This window comes from Dipodomys spectabilis, unplaced genomic scaffold (assembly GCF_019054845.1).
Source record: "Dipodomys spectabilis isolate Male_0828 unplaced genomic scaffold, ASM1905484v1 ptg000436l, whole genome shotgun sequence".
NCBI lineage: Eukaryota > Metazoa > Chordata > Mammalia > Rodentia > Heteromyidae > Dipodomys > Dipodomys spectabilis.
Genome location: NW_024871113.1, coordinates 11469470 through 11490873, shown reverse-complemented (window position 1 = coordinate 11490873; position 21404 = coordinate 11469470). Strand labels below are relative to the sequence as shown.

Here is a 21404-nt window from a genome sequence, read left to right as displayed (position 1 = left end):
TTTCTACTTACTTCATTTTACTTTACTTCCTTGTAATCAGCCAGTTTAGATGGCTCCATTTCCTTGTTGAAGCTTTCATTTAGATCTTGTATGGACACTTCTTTATCTCCTTGATTCGTTTTTCAGTGTTCTCTCTCAAATCTTTTAGCTGAGTGGCTTCAACATAACTGGTCTCCCTTGCCATCTGTTGGAATTCACTCAGCTTTCTGTTTGTGGATTCCATCAATTCCTCAATTAATCATTGGGTAGTCTCATCACATTCACACATAGCCATATTCAGGCTTTCAATCTTTTCATTCAACATGTTTACCAGAATTGCTTGTAGAACATTTTGAGAACTATCCACTAGATTTTTCATTGACTTCTCTGTTACCTGTTTATTTTAAGTGGGAGTTGAGGTTCCTTGATTTTCCATTTTTCTTGTTTCTATGGCTTATTCTGCCCCTTTGGAAATGAAAGCAAATCCAATACCACACCAGAACACAATTTTAGCACATGAACCAACCCAGAGCCCTGTAGTTGCACAGAAGTTAGACATTCACAATCACAGATAGGTATTTGTACTCTAACTCTCCTGTTTGGATATGAAAGCAGATCCAATACCACAACAGAACGCAGTTATAAGACATAAATCAACCTGAGCCCTGCAATTGCACTGATTTTAGAGGTTCAAAATAATCTGTAGGTATTCCCCTTCCTATCTTATCTCTGCTTTTCTTTGTTAGGAGAAAGGTGTTGTGATTTAGAAGTAGGGATTATATATAGTTCTAATCAGTGAACAAATCTGTCATGAGTTTTAACACAATGTGGATGAAGAAGACAACACAATGAGCCACTTTGACACAGTCAAAATGAATACAGATACAGTCTAGCTCAACATCAAACACCTAGGGAATCAACGGACTATAGAAAACCAAGAAGAAGTGAAAAGTCAGAAATAAAGGAAAATGGTTTGAGGTGAAATTAGAAGAAAGATTAAGAGACAACATGACAAATAGGAGAAAATATGAGTAGAGGAATGTAGAAAAAGAAAGAACAGAAGGAAGGAAACTAAGACCTAATTTCAAATAATGAAACAAGAAAAAAAAAACAAGAAAAGAAAATATGTGCAAAAAATTAAGAAACATATATAATTTTAAACATATATAACATTTATAAATTAATAATACTAAAATTAAAAGTAAGAAGCAATAGAGAATTGCAAAATCCAAAGTCTGAATTGTGTAAGCACACAATTAAGAAGGAAGCTTAGTAATCACTGTAGTCTCTGTATCTCGGAATGAACAGAACAGCAATGAAGAGGGGAAAAATGTGAAAATAAGAAAAAATAACAACAATCCTTGATAAGAAATTTACTCATTACTTTGTTCATGCAACTGCAATTCCTCCTCTTTCCAGTACTCCCACAATAAAAAATAATTTTGAAAAAGGAAAAATAAAATAATAATAGTAAATAGAAAAATTATAATTCAAAAAATAATTATTCAATTTATTTGGGGATCTTGTGTCTTCTCTATGTCTGCTATCCAGTCTCTTGATGAAGGCGTTGATTTCTTTGTAGTGGTCAATTTTCCCTGTGGTTTATTTGGTTTCTCAAATTAGTTTGTTTGAGCAGGCAGGAAAAATTTTTGCCTTACAGACTTGGGGTCTTTGTGTCCCTTCTCCCAGACTAGTGGGAAAGCAATCTGCTTTGTGTGTAATCAAGAAGGAAGTAGCCGGTTTCTTTATTATTTTTTTTTGTCGGTTGTGGGGCTTAAACTCTGGGAGTGGGCGCTATCCCTCAGCTCTTCAGCTCTAGGCGAGCACTCTACCGCTTGAGCCACAGCGCCACTTCTGGTTTTCTAGTGGTTTACTGGAGATAAGAGTCTCACAGACTTTCCTGCCTGGGATTGCTTTGAACCCCGACCCTCAGATCTCAACCTCCTGACTAGCTAGGATTACAAGTGTGAGCCACCAGCGCCCAGTTGAGTACCTGGTTTCTTTAGCTTAGCATCCTTGGGAGTGAGCTTGAGCTGGGATAGAGTTGCATCATGTCTAGCGTCAGTCTTTTCATCCAGCGGGGCTAGCTCCTGAGACTCTCTTTTGGTCCTGCGTGGAGCCACTATTGGCTTTTACAGCCTACCCTTTTATTTTTTTAATTTTATTTTTTATTTATTTATATTGTAAAGGTACTGTACAGAGGGGTTACAGTTACATGAGTACGGTAATGAGTACTTTTCCTATCGAGCATTACTACACCATCCTTTGTTTCCCTTTCTTCCCCACCTCCCCAACTCCTCCCTCCACCCCTCAAAGTTGTAAAGTTAGTTTTCAACATAGTGTCTTATACATCTCATTGTTACAATGGGTTATCCTGTTTCCTTATTTCAGCATTTTGTTATTTCCTTTCCCCTCCCCAAATTATTTTTCTGGAGAGATTTTACAGACTTTTGTCTTTCTTATTCCACTAGTTGGGCAAGCTGTAAGTTTAGCTGCTATTTGAATGGAATGTCTTTGTTTGCTGCAGAAGAGTGGGGCCACCTCTTAATGTGCCTACCTGGTAAAGAATGCTATCCCTCCCTAGGAAAAGTTTTCTCCTCTTTGGTGAGGCAACCTTCCACTCGACAGAACTGACTACCGCTGGTCAGATTTCTTTACTCTGTTGAAAAACGTCACCACAGTTGCTGCTTCTCCTGCCTGAGTTATCTATTGGAGTAGGCTCTATACTAGTGTCAAAGACGGCATTCTTCTTGGTTGAGGACAGAAGAGCTACCTTCCAGAAGCTGTTCTGTGAGAAGGAGTGAGGATTTCTTTCGTGAGGTACTTATTCTTTCCCTTAGATTTTTGGATCGTACAGGGTCTGGGTCCATCGGTGGTCAGCAGAATGTGGATTTTCACTCCTAGTCATCCAGTTCTTGCTGTAGGTGAGTGAAAAACCGCACGCACTGTGTCTCAGCTGCCTTTGCCCATGCTCTGTCTGGCTGCTGCTGCTACCACCTGAGCCACCTCTGGCATGTACTCAAATCTGTCTTAACAGGCTGCCTTAGTGTTTTGTTTTGTTTTGTTTTTCCTCTCTGGTCAAAAGCTCTGTCCTATTATGGCTCACTTGGTGTGACTTTCTAGCCATGGACTTTTCACTGTAATGCTAAAACTGGTTTCTGGTTTCTCAGTTAGACCCTACCTCCACCTCCAACATCTTCCTCCTATAGTTAGATTTCTTTTAGTTGGACAAGTAATACTAAACTTTTTTCATAAGCTGATGGATCAAATTCTGTTCTACCACATGCAGGAAATAGCCTAGTAATTCTGTTCTGACTGTTACGATCCCATTTGATATACTTTAACACTATTATCTTGGGGTTTCCTTGAGTTAGTTGCAGCCACGAACACTGGAGAGTCTTCTTTCCTTTTTCTGGGGTAATTGTTAAACTACTTGGTCCCACTATTAATAATAGAAACTAGGTCTTGATAGAATGCTGGCTTTACTCTAACAAATGGGTATTTTTAATAAATTCTCTTCCTAAGCTACTAAATTATATATAACCATCATAAATACAGTAAGGCTGACAATTTTGTTATTGTTCTAAAATTTTAGAAATATGTTAGATAGAAAATAACTTTACAATGTACTGTCAACTTTTTAAAATTAATATATTTATGCAAGCAAATCATATTTACACAAGCAAATGCAGAAGAATGATTTTGGTTATTTCAATATTCAATTTTATTTTCAACGAATTTTTAAGTTGAAGAGTGAATTTGATAACATTAATGGTTTTCCTTATTTTGTGAGTAGGTCTGTATTGACACATAGGGGCTTTAACTTAGGGATTCAAGTTCCCACTCAACTCTTGCTCATGGCTGGGATTCCAATTAAGCCATAGCTCCAACCCAAAGTTTTTGCTTGTTGACTGAAGCAGTCTCTTGGAACTTTCAGCCCTCTGTTAAATGATTTTCTACCTACCTACCTACACACACACACACACACACACACACACACACACACACACACACACACACATATAAAGATATCTAAGCACAACTTAAAGGACATTTAATTTCTTTGTAAGATTAGAATCAAGACAAAACTTAAGCAATTTAGTCATGAAGCTAGATTTTTCTAATTTATTAGCTTTCAAAATGAAGTCAATATGATAAAATAATAAAAATAATATATTCCTTATGTAAAGTGGTAACCATCTTAACCTAAACCATATCAACAGCTCTTCATTGATAATTACATTCTCAATATATGTATAAGTTACTAAGAAGCATGTTTGTTATACTTCTTTTGGTAAATATTTACAATATCATAATTGAATTTTCATATCAATCTTTCTATTTGTTTTTCCTTTTTGTTGCTTTAATTTTAACAATACTGAAGTTGAAATTCATGGTCAAGATGATGAATTGCTAGACAAGTGCTCTATCATCTGAGGCACACCTCAAATGTTTTGCTTTAGTTTGTTTTTTAAGATATAATCTAGCACTTTGTCTCAGGCCAGCTTCAAACTTCAGTCCTCCTAATGCTACATCCCAGGTAGCTATGGTTACAATGTGAGCTACCACTCTGGGCTTCGATGTCAGTCTGAAGAGTTAGGAAACATTTGTTTTAAAGTTGGGGGTAATTTACAAACTTCATAATTTAATTAAAAGTCTCTTAAATACGGCTTACAGACATCAAAGTATGGGGGGAGATCAGTGTGCTATTACATTTTAAAATTTTTTTCTTCCAGTTTTGAGAATTGAACTCAGAGCCTCATGCTTTCACTTGGCTTTTTACTGGTAGCTGGTGCTCTACCAATTGAACCACACTTTCACTTTTGCTTTTTTGCTGATTAATTGGAAATAAGTCTCACAAACTTATCTGCCCAGACCAACTTCAAACTCTGATCCTTAGATTTCAGGTTTTGAATAGCTAAGATTACAGGCGTGAGCTGCTGGTGCTGGCCCAAGGACAGTATTTCAAATCCAGATGTTGATAATATGGTTGTATACTTCATACCACTTAATTTTCTGTCCTCTATCCCTTATCCTTTCTCTATGATTTCTAAATTTATTAATTTCTTCTGCTTACTTTGGATTTCATTTGTTCTTGTCCAAATTTTATACAAAGATTAGATATAGTTTGAAGTGCTTTCCTAATATGTACATTCATTTTTATATCTCTTTAATGTATTTTATTTTATTTTAAATTATTTTATTTTACTTACAAACTATTCAGGAGACAAAATCTTCTCATTCATCATACTCATTGCTAATTAGACAGGGGGGTCCTTTTACTTTTGCATTTGCTATCCTTAATATATCATAGATATATTAAGGATGTATATTGAAGCTCCATTTATAACTTCCATTCATTATAGAATCACAAATAGAAAAGAAATAAAATTAGAATCAGTGTCTACAGCATAATGGTAAAAATTAAATTAATCAAATATTTAGAACACTCCTGACTAGAACATACTCAGTTAATGCTTACAACTGCCTTCATTTACCAATATCTTCTCATGTCACTTGTAAAGAGATTTTGAACTTGACAAAATGTACTGTGCAGTTCCAGTAATTTATTGTTTCAGGCTGTATAATGGCAATGTTAAAATTATTAAGCTGTCTGCACCTTAAACTTTCTATGCTCTGAAGTTAAAATTAATTTGAGTACTTTGACTACCGAATTTTCTCTGTGGGACACAACTTCTGTTAGGTCAGCTTTTAAATGGAAACTGTTTTTGTGAATTTATTTTTTAAGTTGGTAGTGTCATCTATATCATTGAATGAACACAATCATGCTTTAGTTATTTAGAATTTATTTGTATATAGTTCAATACAAAGAAAGCAATTAATTGAAAATAAAAAGAAAATATAAATACAAATTACAATGTATTTTAAAGAGTACTGAAAGGATTATCAAAATTACAGGTTAAAAATGAGATTTACTATTTTTAATAGTGAAATTATAGTAAAATTACCTGAAGAAATATTAAGGCATAGTCCTGTCTATATTGTATTGCACTTACTACAGAGCTACGAAAACAATAAAAATAAAATTACAATCACTATTCATACCTTTTAGTCTTATCAGTGTTATAGAATTACCTTTTCTTTAGCTGCTAAACATTTTCTGTTATATTTACCATTTATAACACTTCTAAAACTTTTGACAGAGGTAATACCATTATCAATTACATCTTTTAGAACCTTCCTATTCACAATTCCATTTCTGAAGTTAAATTTGAGATTCATTTATCCTTATCCTGAATACTTATCTTTTTCTGTCTCCTTCCCTCCTGTTCAATATATTAAAGACACCTTGAAAAGTTCACCACTTCTGTTCTCCATTTATTACACTTGAATGCTCTGAATACTCCATGTCCTAGCTCCTGACTCTTAAAAAACATAGCACTCTGACCCTTGAAAATTGGGTTGCTTAGTCAGGTTTACCTAAATAAGATTTCATTTACTAAGTTTGTGTATGAATTTTCACTCTTGTGTCAGGTATTTAGAAGCTTATATTTTTCCCTATGCTTTTCAACACTTCTTTTAACTTAATTTTATCTTTTTTCGTCAGTCTGAAAGGTTTTGATTAAAACATTTTTATCTCTCTGGATGTATAGATTTCATCTGTACTAAACATATGGACAGCCATTTCATGAACATTTGTACTAATTTTTATTGATATTTCTGTTGGGATTTAAATATTTCATCTCCAAGAGATCTTCATTTATTCTGCATACGCTATATCTGTTAATTTTGTGGTTGGTAAAGGCTTTCCTGTTTTGTGACTTGTGTTTTTGGAAACAGTACCTAGATGAATAGATGGTGTACACTAAGCAATCATTTCTTTTAGGATGAGATCTTTGGTGTTTTGTTTAAGAAATATTTCTGTAATCCTACATTATGAAAATAATACCCAATATTAGGCATTCATAAATTATCAATATTTAGTAATTAAACTCTCATATTAATATAATTTTTTGCTTTTCGTTCCCTCTTGTGCCTATGGATTATGCTGTAGGGTTGTTTCTTTTCTGCTTGAAGTACACTCTTCAGAAATATCCCTAAGATTTATTTTCTAGAGATGTTCTATTTTCTTTTCTTTCTCCTTTCCTCTCTCCTTCACTCTTTTCCTTCCTTTTTTTCTTTTTTCTCACTTCCTTGTTCTTTCCTCTCCCTATCTTTCCCTTTTCTTTCTTTCTTTCATTATTCTTGAAAATATATTTTTACTTTAAATTTATATGTATACAATTAAATACTAAAATCAAATTGATTTTGTGTCATGCCTTCAAAGAAATCATGCCAATCTCTCCTTGTTTCTATTTTTGGTGAAAATGTTGATGAAGTGTTAATTGTTTCACTCGCCTTCATATGTACATAATCTATGCTATTAACATATGTAATTTTAACAATTTGGTTTTCATCAACTTCATATTAACTGTATTGATATGGACTTATTAATTTTTTATGTTAAAGAGTTTAATTTTCTAATTGTTCTCTTTTAAATTTATGGAAAACCCTTAACTACTATTTCTTTCATATATTTCTAAATCCTATATTCTTTGTTTACTCTTACTGGCAATCAACTTAAACTTAATCTTATTAGTATCTGTTTATCAAATCCTGGTTTTTATTATTTCCCTTTGATTAGACTTTTAAAAAAATTTTTCTTCCATTACCTTATGTGTGTCTAATCTGATTTTACCCGTATCAAGTCAATAATGATTTTGTAATTCCTGGTTTTTCTCTGAACTCATTCTATGAAAATCAAAAATATCTTGCTATGTATTTAATTTTCTTTTTTATTTAAGTTTTTATTGTGAACATACTGTACAGAGGGGTTACAGTTACATGAGCAAGGTAATGAGTACATTTCTTATTCAGCATTGTTTCCTCCTCCTTTGTTTTTTGCCTACCATTCCTTCCCTCTCACCTCCTCAGCTACAGCCCCCAGCCCCCTACCCCCCAACTGCCACCTAAATTGTAACGTTGGATTTTCAAAATAGTGTCTGTACATCTCATTGTTGCAATGAGTTCATCTATATCACTATTTAAACATTTTGTTTTTTCCTTTTCTCCTCCCCAAATTATACCAACATCAAATACAGTGAAAACAGAGGTTATACCATGGGGGAGGGACATACAAAGCAACAAAAAAAATCACATGGTACCTAACAAATATGTTAGAAACAGTAGCAAGGAAGAAAAATCCACTTGTGTCCCTACCTTGGGGTTCATTTCGCTTAATATCATCTTATCTGACCTTTTCTGCTTGTCCCAGACATATACTAGTTATTGCAAATAAGGGAAACCATGGGATCTATGTTTCTTTGGGCCTGACTTACTTCACTTAATATAATTTTTTTCCAAGTCTTTCCATTTCCTAACGAATGGGGAAATGCATTCTTTCTGATGGAGGCATAGAATTCCATTGTGTATGTATACCACATTTTCTTGATCCATTCACTTACTGAGGGGCATCTGGGTTGGTTCCAGATCTTAACTACGGTAAATAATGCCACAATAAACATAGTTATGCTGGTAGCTTTAGTATGGTCTTGTATATGATCCGTCGGGTAAATGCCCAAAAGTGGGATTGCTGGGTCATAGGGGTGCTATATTATTTGCATTTGATCCACAAGGGCTTATTTGTTAGTTCCCTTGTTTTTTGTATGTATGAAACACACCTAATCTTCTAGACAATATTTACCAAACAAAAGTAGTTTCTACATTGCTCTAGTAACTTCTTACAAATTTACTTTAATATATTTTACCATGCAATTTATAATAAAAACATATGATAATTTAAAGATTAACATTTAATACATAAACTTCGTCTTTCTACTATAATAATGTATAACTTAGCCTGTCTAAATTAAACACCCACATTTATTTTTATTTTTTTGTGTATTAGCTCACATTAGTTATATAACAGGTACAGTTACCATTTTACATGTTTACACTAAATTTCAAACAATCTCAGTCCTTCTATAATTCTCCTCTGACCGTTCCCTTTCCCAAAACTATTTCGACAACTTTCATAGTTATTTTCTTCTTTAATGTCAAAGTGATTTACAGAGGGGTTTCAGTTACATAAGTAAGGTAATAAGTACCTTCCTTCAATTTTCTTCTACTTTCCCTCTCCCCCACTGCAGGTTGTACAGACCGTTTCCAACATATTGTCTTGTGTATATCACTATTGCATTGGTTTCCTCCCTCCCCCTGAACTTTGTCTCACCATTCTGTTGTTCCCCTTCCTTTCCCTAATTCAAATAAACATATATACACCAGGGTACCAAAATCAAAAACAGTATCAATAGAGGATCTACCATAGGGAGGAAAAACATAAAAAAGAAACAAAAAAAATCACATAGTACATTAAAAACAGCAACAACAAAGAAAAACCTTTTGTATCAATGTCTTGGAGTTCATTTCACTTAGCATCATCTTATATGGTCATATGTACATAGATATGGAGCAAAGTGGTGACATTTTTCAAAGAATCAGGGTTATGTCTCACATTACCCTATGTGTTTTTATCTTTATCAAGTTAATATATGACTCTTTTGTTTTGTATTTTTGTTATTTTGAGACAATCTCATTATGTAGCTCAATCAGGCTTTGAAATTGTCATATTTATTCAACCTCTGTTTGCAGATGTGCCCCACCACATCTGACCCAGATGACTCTTGACATCATGTTATCTATAATTTTACTTAAATTACATCTTAGCAAAAATCACTAAAATATCATTAGAGTGAATATATAGAGAACACTAGAATGATTAATGCTATTTGCCCATATAGAACTAGCATAATATGATTGTGGTAGAATGCTCTAAGATGAAATATGCCAGCATCAAGCAAAACTTTCATACAGAATTAATTTTCAAAGTCTTTTTTTAAAATTTGTTTCTGTACTCATAACTCAAAGCACAACGACGTACCCATATTTGGAAAATGGCAAATTATCCTATGGTTATTGACAATAACTTCATTGTTAATACAATCAGTGAGCATTGTCTGAAAACAAAAGAAAAGCCAGATCCAAATTTCAAATAATATATTCATGAGTAAGCATTATTATTGACTAACATATGATTATATATGTTAGTTAAAATATATTAATTACAATATTAACTACCAAACTCTATAAGAAATGGACATAATTGCTGTTAGGTTAGTGTAGTTCAGGGTAGTTTCCCCCCCCCCCCACTCTTTCAACTTCCAAATCAAATCTTATTTCTCTTTCCTTCTTTCCTCCTTTCCTCCTTTCTTTCTTTCTTTCTTTCTTTCTTTCTTTCTTTCTTTCTTTCTTTCTTTCTTTCTTTCTTTCTTCCTTCCTTCCTTCCTTCCTTCCTTCCTTTTTGTCTGTAGTGGGGCTTGAACTCTGGGCTTAGGCACTGTCTGGGATTTTCAGCTCAAGGCGACCACTCTAACACTTGGGCCACAGCACCATTTCTAATTTTCTGGGGTTAATTGGAGATATGAGTACCACAGACTTTCCTATCTGGGCTGGCTTTGAACTGTGATCCTCAGATATCAGCCTCCTGGGTAGCTAGGATTACAACCACGAATCACCAGTGGCAGCTTCAAATCTTCCTTCTTTAGGGTCAATTTACATTTCCCAGCATAAGGATGGATTTTCCCTTTTCAGCTTTACTATTGTTCTCTGAGCTACACAGCAATGATCCCATCTCATCCTCAGTATAAATCTCTCAGTGAACAAACACCACCATTTTATCTCAACATCAACGATAAATTATATATCTGCTTGGCTCTTAAAGAAATTGTCTCTCAGAGAGTTCCCGGAAGATGGTGAAGGAAAAGCTGGAGGCTAAACAAGCTCTCGTATAGAAAGCAGTTTTAGTGTTCCAGTGAACAGTCCTAAGCAAGAGAATCACACCAAGTGTGCCATCACAGTACAGAAAGTTAGGCCAGACAGGGAAAATCCAGGCAAGGAGACAGATCTGAGCACTTGCCAGCAGCCGTGGCTGCGGGTGTGGCAGCGGCAGCCATAACCGCTATACCTGCAACACAGAGAGTCCAGGACAAAGGCGCCAGATGCAGCAGGTGAGTGGATTCTACTCAACACCAGCAAAAACTGACAATGAGCAGACATCTTCATTCTGCAGATCACAGACCAGAGATGACCCAGGAACCAAGACTCTGGCATGAGTAGAAGCCTGACATACTCACTCCTTCACAGGAAGCAGAGGAGGGAAGGCCACCCCTCCCCACCCCACTACCGGAGCTCTCCATCTTTGATACTGACAAAGGCCTGGCTGAGCAGCTAGCTTCAACTCAGGCCTTGGAAGAAAACAAGAGTCATTTAGCAGGTCACAGGAACCTAACATGACCTGCTAGGCTCAGCTCCCCCTAGGGAAATGTCACCCAGCTAGGCCACCAGCCCCAGGAGGGGCTTTCTTCACAGGGTAAATAGAGCCAGAGGCTGCCCCTCCCCACAGCAGCCTTGACAATCAATTGAATTCAGTAAATATAAATAGTGAGAAAGGCTCCAGGCTAGGTTCTATGAGTTTCTCACTAGCTAGCTCCTCGGGGAAAAACTGCTGTTTGCTGAAAGGTCTCAACGGTATCCAGAACCTAGCCTCATCACAGCATCTCCAAACTAGAGGAAACAGCCATATCCCTCTTTTGTGATACTCAAAGCAGATCTCCCTCCCATTGAACTAGCTTGGGAGGAGGATCACAAAATCCTGGGTAAAGCAGAGCATTTTTCTGCCTGCTAAAACAAACTGACTTAAGAAACCATCCAAGCCACAGGAAAATCAAACACCACGAGCAGACCAGAGACTCCAACAAGAGATTGGTTACGGACACAAGAGAGATACAGGACCTTCCCATCCCCCTAAAAAAAAATCAAAGAACTCTTTTTTTGTACCTTTTATAAAAAAATTTTTCTAAAACTTTTTTTTAATTTTTAATTTTTAACCATAATTTTTTTGTTTTCTATTACCTTTTTTTATTCCTATTATAATTTTTATTTTAGAGGTATATGTGTATATCCTTTTTTTTCTTTTTTTTCTGTTTTTCTTTCAAAAATTTTTTTCTTTAGCTCTACTGACCATTTGATCCTTTTTCTCTTTCCTTCTCATTCTTTTTACTTTTTTTCTCTTTCATTCTTCATTGTGTGCCTTAATTGCTGTTCTGCTCATCTTCAGATATACCCGTAGTCAATTATTAGACCTTAGCTCCCATGGTGTACACAATTAATCCAGACATTTATTACTCAATTTAAAACCTCTTAGACTTAAATTCCTTAATAGCCATACTACATCTTTATACCTATATAATATTTTAAACATTTTTATTTTTAAGTTTTTCACATCTCCTTTCGATCCCTCTCCTTTTCTTATTCTATCCACGTTCTTCTCTGAAAATTATGTTTTCAAATTTGCATAGTTTTTAAGTATGCATTTTTTAATTTTTAATTTTTGTTTTATTATTTTTTCTTCTCTTTTTTATTTCTCTTTCTTCTTTTTCTCTCTCTCTCTACTATCATCCTATCCAACGTATTTCCCTCTTTGAGATTAAGATTTAGTTAACTCTCCCACTGCCTTTCCACATCCCTCTATGCTTATTTTTACCCACATCTCTCCCTAAACCTAATAATTTCTGTTTGCCAAATTCTTCTTTGCAGTTCGTAGCCCATTAATACATAGTTGTTTGACGTTGAACTAGATTGTATCTGCAGACTTTTGACTGTGTAACTACAGACTTTGGTTAATGCTTGCCTTAAGACAGTGTTCTAGCACAAAACTAGTGTTACTTTCATCCCAAATGGGCAGAGCAACCCGGAAAAACACAAGAAAAATTTCAAGTCCGGGTAGTTCAACTCCCACTCATGATAATCAGGGGACAGAAAAGATAATGAATAATCCAGAGGAGAGTTCCCAAAAGGTCAACAAACACTACTGGTAAACATGGTAAATGAAAAGATTGAAAACCTGCAAAGGACTGTGTATGATCATGACAGGGAGAGAGAGGACACAAACTAAAGGTTAATACAGGAATATCATGAGCGTGAGGAAGCTACTCACAGATTGATAGAGGAATTGTGTGAGCAGCTGGAGAACACTCAAAGAGAAATAAAGTAATGGCATAAGCAGGCTGAGATCAGTCAAAGAGAAAGTCAGGAATGGCATGAGCAGGCTGAGAACACTCAAAGAAAACTAAAGGAAATGCGTGAACGTGACGAAGCTAATCAAAGAGTAATACAGGAATTGAGAGAGCAGGATGAGAACACAGAAATATCACTAAAGGCATTCATGGAATCCATTAACAAAGAGCTGAAGGAAGTCAGGGGGAACACAAAAGGAATGTTGAATGGAACCCAACAGAAGGATTGGGAGTCCAAGGAAACCATAACCAATCAACTAAGTGATTTGAGAATAAACACTGAACACCAAATTAAGGGAGTAAAGAAGTTCATACAAGATCTAAAACAAAGCTCCAACAAAGAATTTGAAGCCAACAAAGCCGAACAACTAGAAGGAAAAGAAATAAAAGACAAAGAAGAAAGTTTTGATAGTAGGTTAGACCATGCAGAAGATCGAATTTCTGGGATTGAAGACAGCCTAGATATTATAGAGAAAGAACATGCAACCATCCAAGATAAATCCAAGAAATATGATAGATCTATTCAACAATTGTAAGACACCTTCAGAAGGCCTAATCTAAGGATAATGGATGTAGAGGAGCACCTAGAAACAGAAGTTAATGATTTAGGAAATTTGTTTAACAAGATCCTAGCAGAGAACTTCCCAAACATGCAAAAAGATAAGCCTATTCAGATACAAGAAGCTTTTAGAAGTCCAAATAGACCAGACCAGAATAGGACCTCCCACAATCACATTATATTCCACACAGGATCAATTCAGCCCAAGGAAAAGATCCTTAAAGCAGTCAAGGAGAAAAGGCCAATCACCTATAAAGGGAAACCAAATAGAACCACCTCAGATTTCTCAGCAGAGACAATCAAAGCAAGAAGAGCCTGGAATGATGTATGCCATGCCCTAAAAACAAAAAACTATCAACCAAGAATTCTGTACCCAGCTAAACTCTCCTTCATAACTGAAGGTCAAATAAAAACCTTAAATAGTAAAGAAAAATTGGAACAATATATCTCAACCAAATGAGCAAAAGATTCTTAAAGATGTCCTACACATAGAAAACCAACAAGACTGCAATAAAGGCCAAGAAACTGCAACCAAACTGAAAATACAAGAACCATAGGAAGAACCCAGTTGCCACAGCCCCCAAGAAGGTTGATAAAATGGCAGGAACTCCCAAATACCTCTCAGTCCTATCTCTCAACACTAATGGACTTAACTCTCCAATTAAGTGACATAGACTGTTAGTTGGACTAAAAAGCAAGATCCTTCTATCTGCTGCCTTCAGGAGTCACATCTTGCCCAAAGAAACAAACATATTTTCATTGTGAAAGGCTGGAACAAAATCTACCAAGCAAACGGCCCCCATAAACAGGCGGGAGTTGCAATCCTAATATCAGATAAAATAGACTTCAAATTAAAATTAGTGAGAAGAGATAAAGAAGGTCGCTACATAATAATTAAGGGATTTCTCCTTCAGGAGGATATTACAACTCTAAATATCTATTCTCCAAACAACGGAGCACCCAAATTTATCCAAGAAACACTACTTTCCCTCAAATCCCACATAGATCCAAAGACATTAATTGTTGGAGACTTTAATATACCACTTTCCCCACTAGATGAGCAAATCGGCAAAAACTCAACAGAGAAACCACAGATCTAAACAACTGCATAGATCAACTAGATTTAAGAGACATCTACCGAACATTTCACTCAGCAGCATCACAACATTTTCCAAAATTGACCACATTTTAGGCCACAAAGCAAACTTGTCCAAATTCAGAAACATGGAAATTATACCTTGCATTCCCTCAGACCACAAGGGAATAAAATTAGAACTCAACACCAAAAGCCACCACATGGAGGCTGAACAACATACTACTGAATCACGAATGGGTCATGGAAGAGATTAGAATGGAAATTCAAGTCTTCATGATATTCAACAAAAATGAACACACAAATTACCAGCTTCTCTGGGACACAGCAAAGGCAATACTCAGGGCCTCTTCAGTAAATGGTGCTGGCAAAATTGGTTAACTACTTGTAGAAACCTAAACCTAGATCCTTATCTATCACCCTGCACCAGAATCAACTCCAAATGGATCAAAGACCTTCGAGTCAAAGCAGACACTCTGAAAACATTACAGGATGGAATAGGAGAAACCCTAGGTCTTCTTGGCTCAGGCCGAAATTTTCTTAATAGAGACCCAGAAACACAACAAATCAAAGAAAGGTTGGACAAATGGGATTGCATGAAGTTGCAGAGCTTCTGCATGGCAAAGGACATAGCTAGCAAGATCAATAGAAATCCCACAGATTGGGAGAAGTTCTTCACTAGCCATACAACCGGAAAGGGTCTCATATCTAAAATATACTTGGAACTCAAAAAATTATATCCCCCAACAACAAATCTTCAAAGAAACAACTGCCCAATAAATAAGTGGGCTAAGACTGCAAGAGAAACTTCTCTGAAGAAGAAAGAAGGATGGCCAATGGACATATGAAGAAATGCTCAACGTCTCTAGCCATAAAAGAAATGCAAATCAAAACAACATTCAGATACCACCTCACCCCAGTTAGAATGACAAAAATCAAGAACTCTAATAACAATAGATGCTGGAGGGGATGTGGACAGAAGGGAACCTTACTGCATTGTTGGTGAGAGTGTAAACTTTTTCAACTACTTTGGAAAGTAGTATGGAGGTTCCTCAAAAGACTCCACATAGAGCTCCCCTATGACCCAGCAATCCCACTTTTGGACATTTACCCAAATGTTCACAAACAAGACCACACTAAAGCTACCAGCACGACTATGTTTATTGCAGCCTTGTTTATCATAGCTAAGATATGGAACCAACTCAGATGCCAACCCAGATGGATGAAGAAAATGTGGTACATATACATAATGGAATTCTATGCCTCCATCAGAAAGAATGTCATTGTCCCATTTGTTAGGAAATGGAAAGACTTGGAAAAACTTATATTGAGTGAAGTAAGCTAGGCACAAAGAAACATATGTTCCATGGTTTCCCTTATTTGCAATAACTAGGATTTGTCTTAGTTAAGCATCAATGGTCAGCTAAGTTGATGTTAAGGAAATTAACCCTAAGATATGTATTCAAATGTTTTTTTTTTCTTTCATGAGATTGTTTCTAGCACATTTATAAGATTATTTCTTTGTTTCTTTGTATGTCCGTCCCCCACGGTATAACCCCTGCTTTCTCTCTATTTGATGTTGTTATAATTTGTGGAGGGGAAGGGAAAAAAATCATTTAAATAGGGATACAGGTGGACCTATTGCAACAATGAGACTTACAAGTCGTTATGTCGAAAACGAACTTTACAATTTTGGTGGGGGGGGGGCTGAGGAGGGCTGGATGGGGGGTTGGGGAGTGGATGGGATGGGAAGGGGAAACAAAGGAGGAGGCTACAATGCTTGATAAGGAATGTACTCATTATCTTGCCCATGTAGTTGTAACCACTCTGTACAGTATTTTCTCAATTAAAATAAAAGAACAACAACAAAAAGAAATTGTCTCTCATTTGGGGGCAGTCTGCCGGGCCTTTGATACCATATCATTTTTAATAGTTTTTTATCTCCAGAGAATGCTTGTCTATAAATAAAACTGAGTTGTCATTGCAACATTTTATTCGAAACAACTCTTCATTACAATCTTTTTTCTCTATGTTCAAATTAAAATCCCAAATTACCAGTATTCAAGACCTTTTACTAATTAACATTACAAAACCACCTGCTCATCAATTTGCCACTGCTTTATCATTGCAGAGGTGATCCAGTTGATTCTGCCTGAAGATCAGAGATTAAGTATTACTGTCACTACTGTGGGACAGAGTGCTGTTCTTAGCTGTGCTATTCAGGGAGCGTTGAGACATCCCATCATCTGGAAGAGAAACAATATTATCCTAAATAATTTAGATTTGGAAGACATCAATGTGAGTACATAAAAAGAGAGACTTTATAATGTGTATAATTCATATGATGTACTGCAGCTTTTGTGAAGTCTGGTTTTTGTAAACTTACTGAATATTAGATATGGAGTAACGAAGAATTATATGTCTTGCTGCCTGGGAAGTATGTAGATCATTTATAATTATCCAAATCATATGTATTGGTATGATAAGCAGATTCTGTAGTAATCTACTACAAGTAACTCTTGTAAGTAACTCTTAGAGAGTACATATATTGGTTTAAAAATGATAAAAAGTACATATTTAGCTCTATCATGCAAATACTTGTACACTAATATATCTATATTTAGGTATTATTCCTAATCATGTTAATCAAATAGTTATTTATAACACTGTGAACTTCATAGTGTTGTAAGGATAAAGTATTATAATTCTATTAGAAATATGATAGTAAGAATGTGTATGTCAAAATTCATATATGCTAATATGGAATTAAAATGTTTATATCTATTGAACATTTTTACTTCTTGTTCTGAGAAGATGCTTGTTAGTTCATTAGCCCATTAAGTAATTGAGTTGTTGAACTTAGAAGGATTTATCATTTGTAATTAATTATTTAATTTTAGGTTGTTGTTTTTTTCTGGATATTAGGCCATTCTCTGATGAGTAGTTGGCAAAACTTTTCTCCCATGTGGGTAGTCTCTTAGCTTATTGGTTATATCCTTTGCTGTGCAGAGACTTTTTAGTTTGATGCAGTCCCATTCATCAGTTTTTATTTGATTTGCTGTGCTTCTGGATTTTTTATTCAGAAAGTTTCTACTGTGCTCAACATTCCTAATGTTTTCCCTTCTAATTCTTCTAATTGATACTGTACAACTGAAAAAGAAATTGTAAGATCTGGAAAAAATTATGTTAAGTGAAGTAAGTCAAGCCTAGTGAGACAAAGGCTATGGAGGGGCTAGATTTAGGTTATAAGCTTATAATATGCTGGGTGGTTAAAAAAGTGTTTGTAAAGGTTCACATGAAAATATGTCCCATCATAGTTTAGAATGTTTCTATTCATCAACTTAAAATATATAACACTAAATATATCATGTTTAGACATAAAGCTATGAAACAACTGACTGGATCAACTTGAATATTTACATTTATAAAATGGTTATATATTAATATTAATAGAAAAATGTATGAACTTGTTATCTGTATGTGTTTCATTGTAGTGTCCTGATATTTATGGAACACATTTTTAGGAGATATGGATGTATCTGGACATGGGAGGATCATTCCTATATGCTTAATTAGTTAGGATGCTGAGGCCCAAAAGATCGCAATTTGCAAACAGTCAAAAATCCCATTTCTGTTGTAATTACCAAAAAAGAGAAACACAGAGCTAAAAGCATGGCTCAAATTGTAGAATGCCATGTCAACAAGCAAGCATAGCTATTGTGAGAGCCTAAGGTCAAGCTTCCGTATTCTCAATAAATAAATACAATTTTCTCTCTGTCTCTCTATATGTGTCTATATAGATAGATAGATGTATGTATAGTTATACTATATATATTTTATAGTATATATGTTGTATATAAATATATATTTATATATATGTTCATACATATATATGCATATGTATATATACAGACAGAAGAGTAAAAAATGGGTTGTAAATTCTGACTATATATACACATATATATGTATATATGTACACATAGAGAGAAGCATGAGAGAGAGAGAATAGCATGGTTTTCACAGTAAAAATTAGAATCTTGAGGTTCTATATTCACTGTGTCAGGAGTGTCTATGACATTTCCAAAGACTGATCTGTTGAGCAAAGGTTGGGTCATTTTTAAACAAATGGCTAGAACAAAAATAGTTTTTATTGTTTCCCACAACTTTTGGTTAATCATCTCTGGGAATTGTATTTATAAATAAATATCTGTTAGAATTTTTGTAACAAGTATCAGACTCTGTGCAATCCTGTTATATTAAGCAGCAACTGGATGCATGTGAAAAAGTTTGAATTTAAAGTTAGTTTCAAATCAAGAACAAAGAAAGAAAGAAGTGGTTGAATTTTTCTGAATGAAGGATCATGATCTGTATCATGTTCAGTTCTATGGTATCAGAATCTGAACCAAATTCAGCAGGACATAGCTTCACAAGTGAAATAAAATTAGTACAAACTCTAAGGAGTTCATGTGTGAGCAAAATGTTAACAGCTGTCATGATAGGGAACAATTGAAATCTCAGCTGCTTAAGAGATGGAAATAGTAGGATCATAAATTTTAAAACTACCTGGACAAAAGTAATAAAAATGTCTCAAAATATAAACAAAATGCGTGGTAGTAATGTTCAATGGAGTAGAGCATTTGTGTAGCATGCATCAATTCCTAGTAAGACACAAACATCAAATTTTAGCAATCTTAGGAGACCTAAAATTTTGTACTTAAAGGGTATCAGTGGGATTTAGGTGAGGAAATACTTTACCTTATTGATTTTGGTGATTCTTTTTCTTAATTTAATATATATTTTCATTGTAAAGATACTGTACAGAGAGGTTATAGCTACATGAGTAAGGTAATGAGTATTGTTACCCCCTCCTTTGTTTTTCCCTTGTGATCCCTTTCCTCCCCAACTCCCCAACTCTGATCCCCCATTCCCCCCTCACCCCCATGCCTGAAGTTGTAAATTTCATTTTCAACATAGTGTCATGTACACCTTATTGTTACACTGGGTCAGCCTGTATCCCTATTTAAGCACTTTGTGTTTTTCCTTCCCCTCCTCAAGTTAGAAAACTGTATATACAAGATGCAGGGCACTGTAATCAAATACAGTGAAAACAGGGTTATACCATGGGGGAGGAATATATCAAAGAAACAAAAAAAATCACATAGTATATTTATAAATATATTTGCAAGAAAGAAAAAAAAAACACTTATGTTCCTATCTTGGGGTTCATTTTGCTTAACATCATCTTATATGGTCATATGTACATGGCCTTTGACCTTTTCTGCTTGTACTAGACATATACTAGTTATTGCAAATAAGGGGAACCACGGGACCTATGTTTCTTTGCATCTGGCTTACTTCATTTCCTAACAAATGGGGATATATTATTCTTTCTGATGTCGGCATAGAATTCCATTGTATACACACACACACACACACACACACACACACACACACACACACACACACACATATATATATATATACATATATGTACATATATATCACATTTTCTTGATCTATTCATTTACTGAGGGGTATCTGGATTGGTTCCATTTAGTTATGGTAAATAATGTTGCAATAAACATAGTTGTGCTGGTAACTTTCATATTTATGGTCATTTGGGTAAATGACCCGAAATGGGATTGCTGGGTCATAGGGGTTTTTGAGAACTCCCCATGCTGCTTTCCAGGGTGGTTGAACAAGTTCACATTCCCACCAACAGTGTAGTAGCATTCCTTTTCTGCCACATCTCTGCCAACATCTATTATTGTTAGTTTTCTTGATTATAGACATTCTAACTGGAGTGAAGTGGAATCTCAATGCTTTTTTGATTTGCATTTCTTTTATGGCCAGAGAAGTTGAGCATTTCTTCATGTGTCTACTGGCCATTCTTATTTCATCTTCAGAGAAGTCTCTCTTTAAGTTTTAGCCCACTTATTTATTGGGCAGTTGTTTCTTTAAGATTTGTTTTTGGGGGATTATTTTTTTAGTTCTAAGTATATTTTAGATCTGAGGCCATTGTCTATTGTATGGCTAGTGAAGATCTTCTCCCAACCTGAGGGCTTTCTATTGCTCTTACTAGCTATGTACTTTGCCATGTAGAAGCTATGCTGTTTCACCCAATCCCATTTTTCCAAACTTTCTTTGAGTTGTTGTGTTTTTGGGTCTATTGAGATAACCATGTGGTTCTTATCCTTGCTCTTATTGATGTGATGAATTATATTAATTGATTTGCATATATTGAACCAGGTTTGCATCCTTGAAGTGAATCCTGTTTGATTGTGGTGTATAATTTTTGGGATGAATTGTTGAAGTCGATTGGCCAAATTTTTTAATAAGTTTTTTTATTGTGAAAATACCATATAGTGGGGTTACAATTACATGAGCAAGGTAATGAGTAGATTTCTTATCAAGCATTGTTGCCCCCTTCTTTGTTCCCCTTACCATCCCATCTCCCCCGCCCAACCATTGGCCAAAATTTTGTTGAGAAGTTTTGCATGAATGTTCATGAAAGAAGTGGATCATGAGTACTTTTTCTTTGATGAGTTCCTTGATTTTGGTGATTCGTGTCTCTACATGTTTTTAATTCTTTCTATAATTCTTTCTATAATTATTTTCTACAATTTTTCTACCATGTTTT

At 35.1% G+C, this 21404-nt stretch overlaps 1 protein-coding gene across 3 annotated transcripts in view; it reads left to right on the top strand.

Annotated features, from left to right (window-relative positions):
* Fstl5 (follistatin like 5) overlaps positions 1–21404 on the top strand; it is a 718855-nt gene that overhangs the window by 431795 nt on the left and 265656 nt on the right. For all 3 annotated transcript variants that reach the window (XM_042668417.1, XM_042668419.1, XM_042668418.1), the window contains exon 6: positions 16896–17062. In XM_042668417.1, the coding sequence (XP_042524351.1) occupies positions 16896–17062 (167 nt within the window). The remainder of the gene's footprint in view (positions 1–16895; positions 17063–21404) is intronic.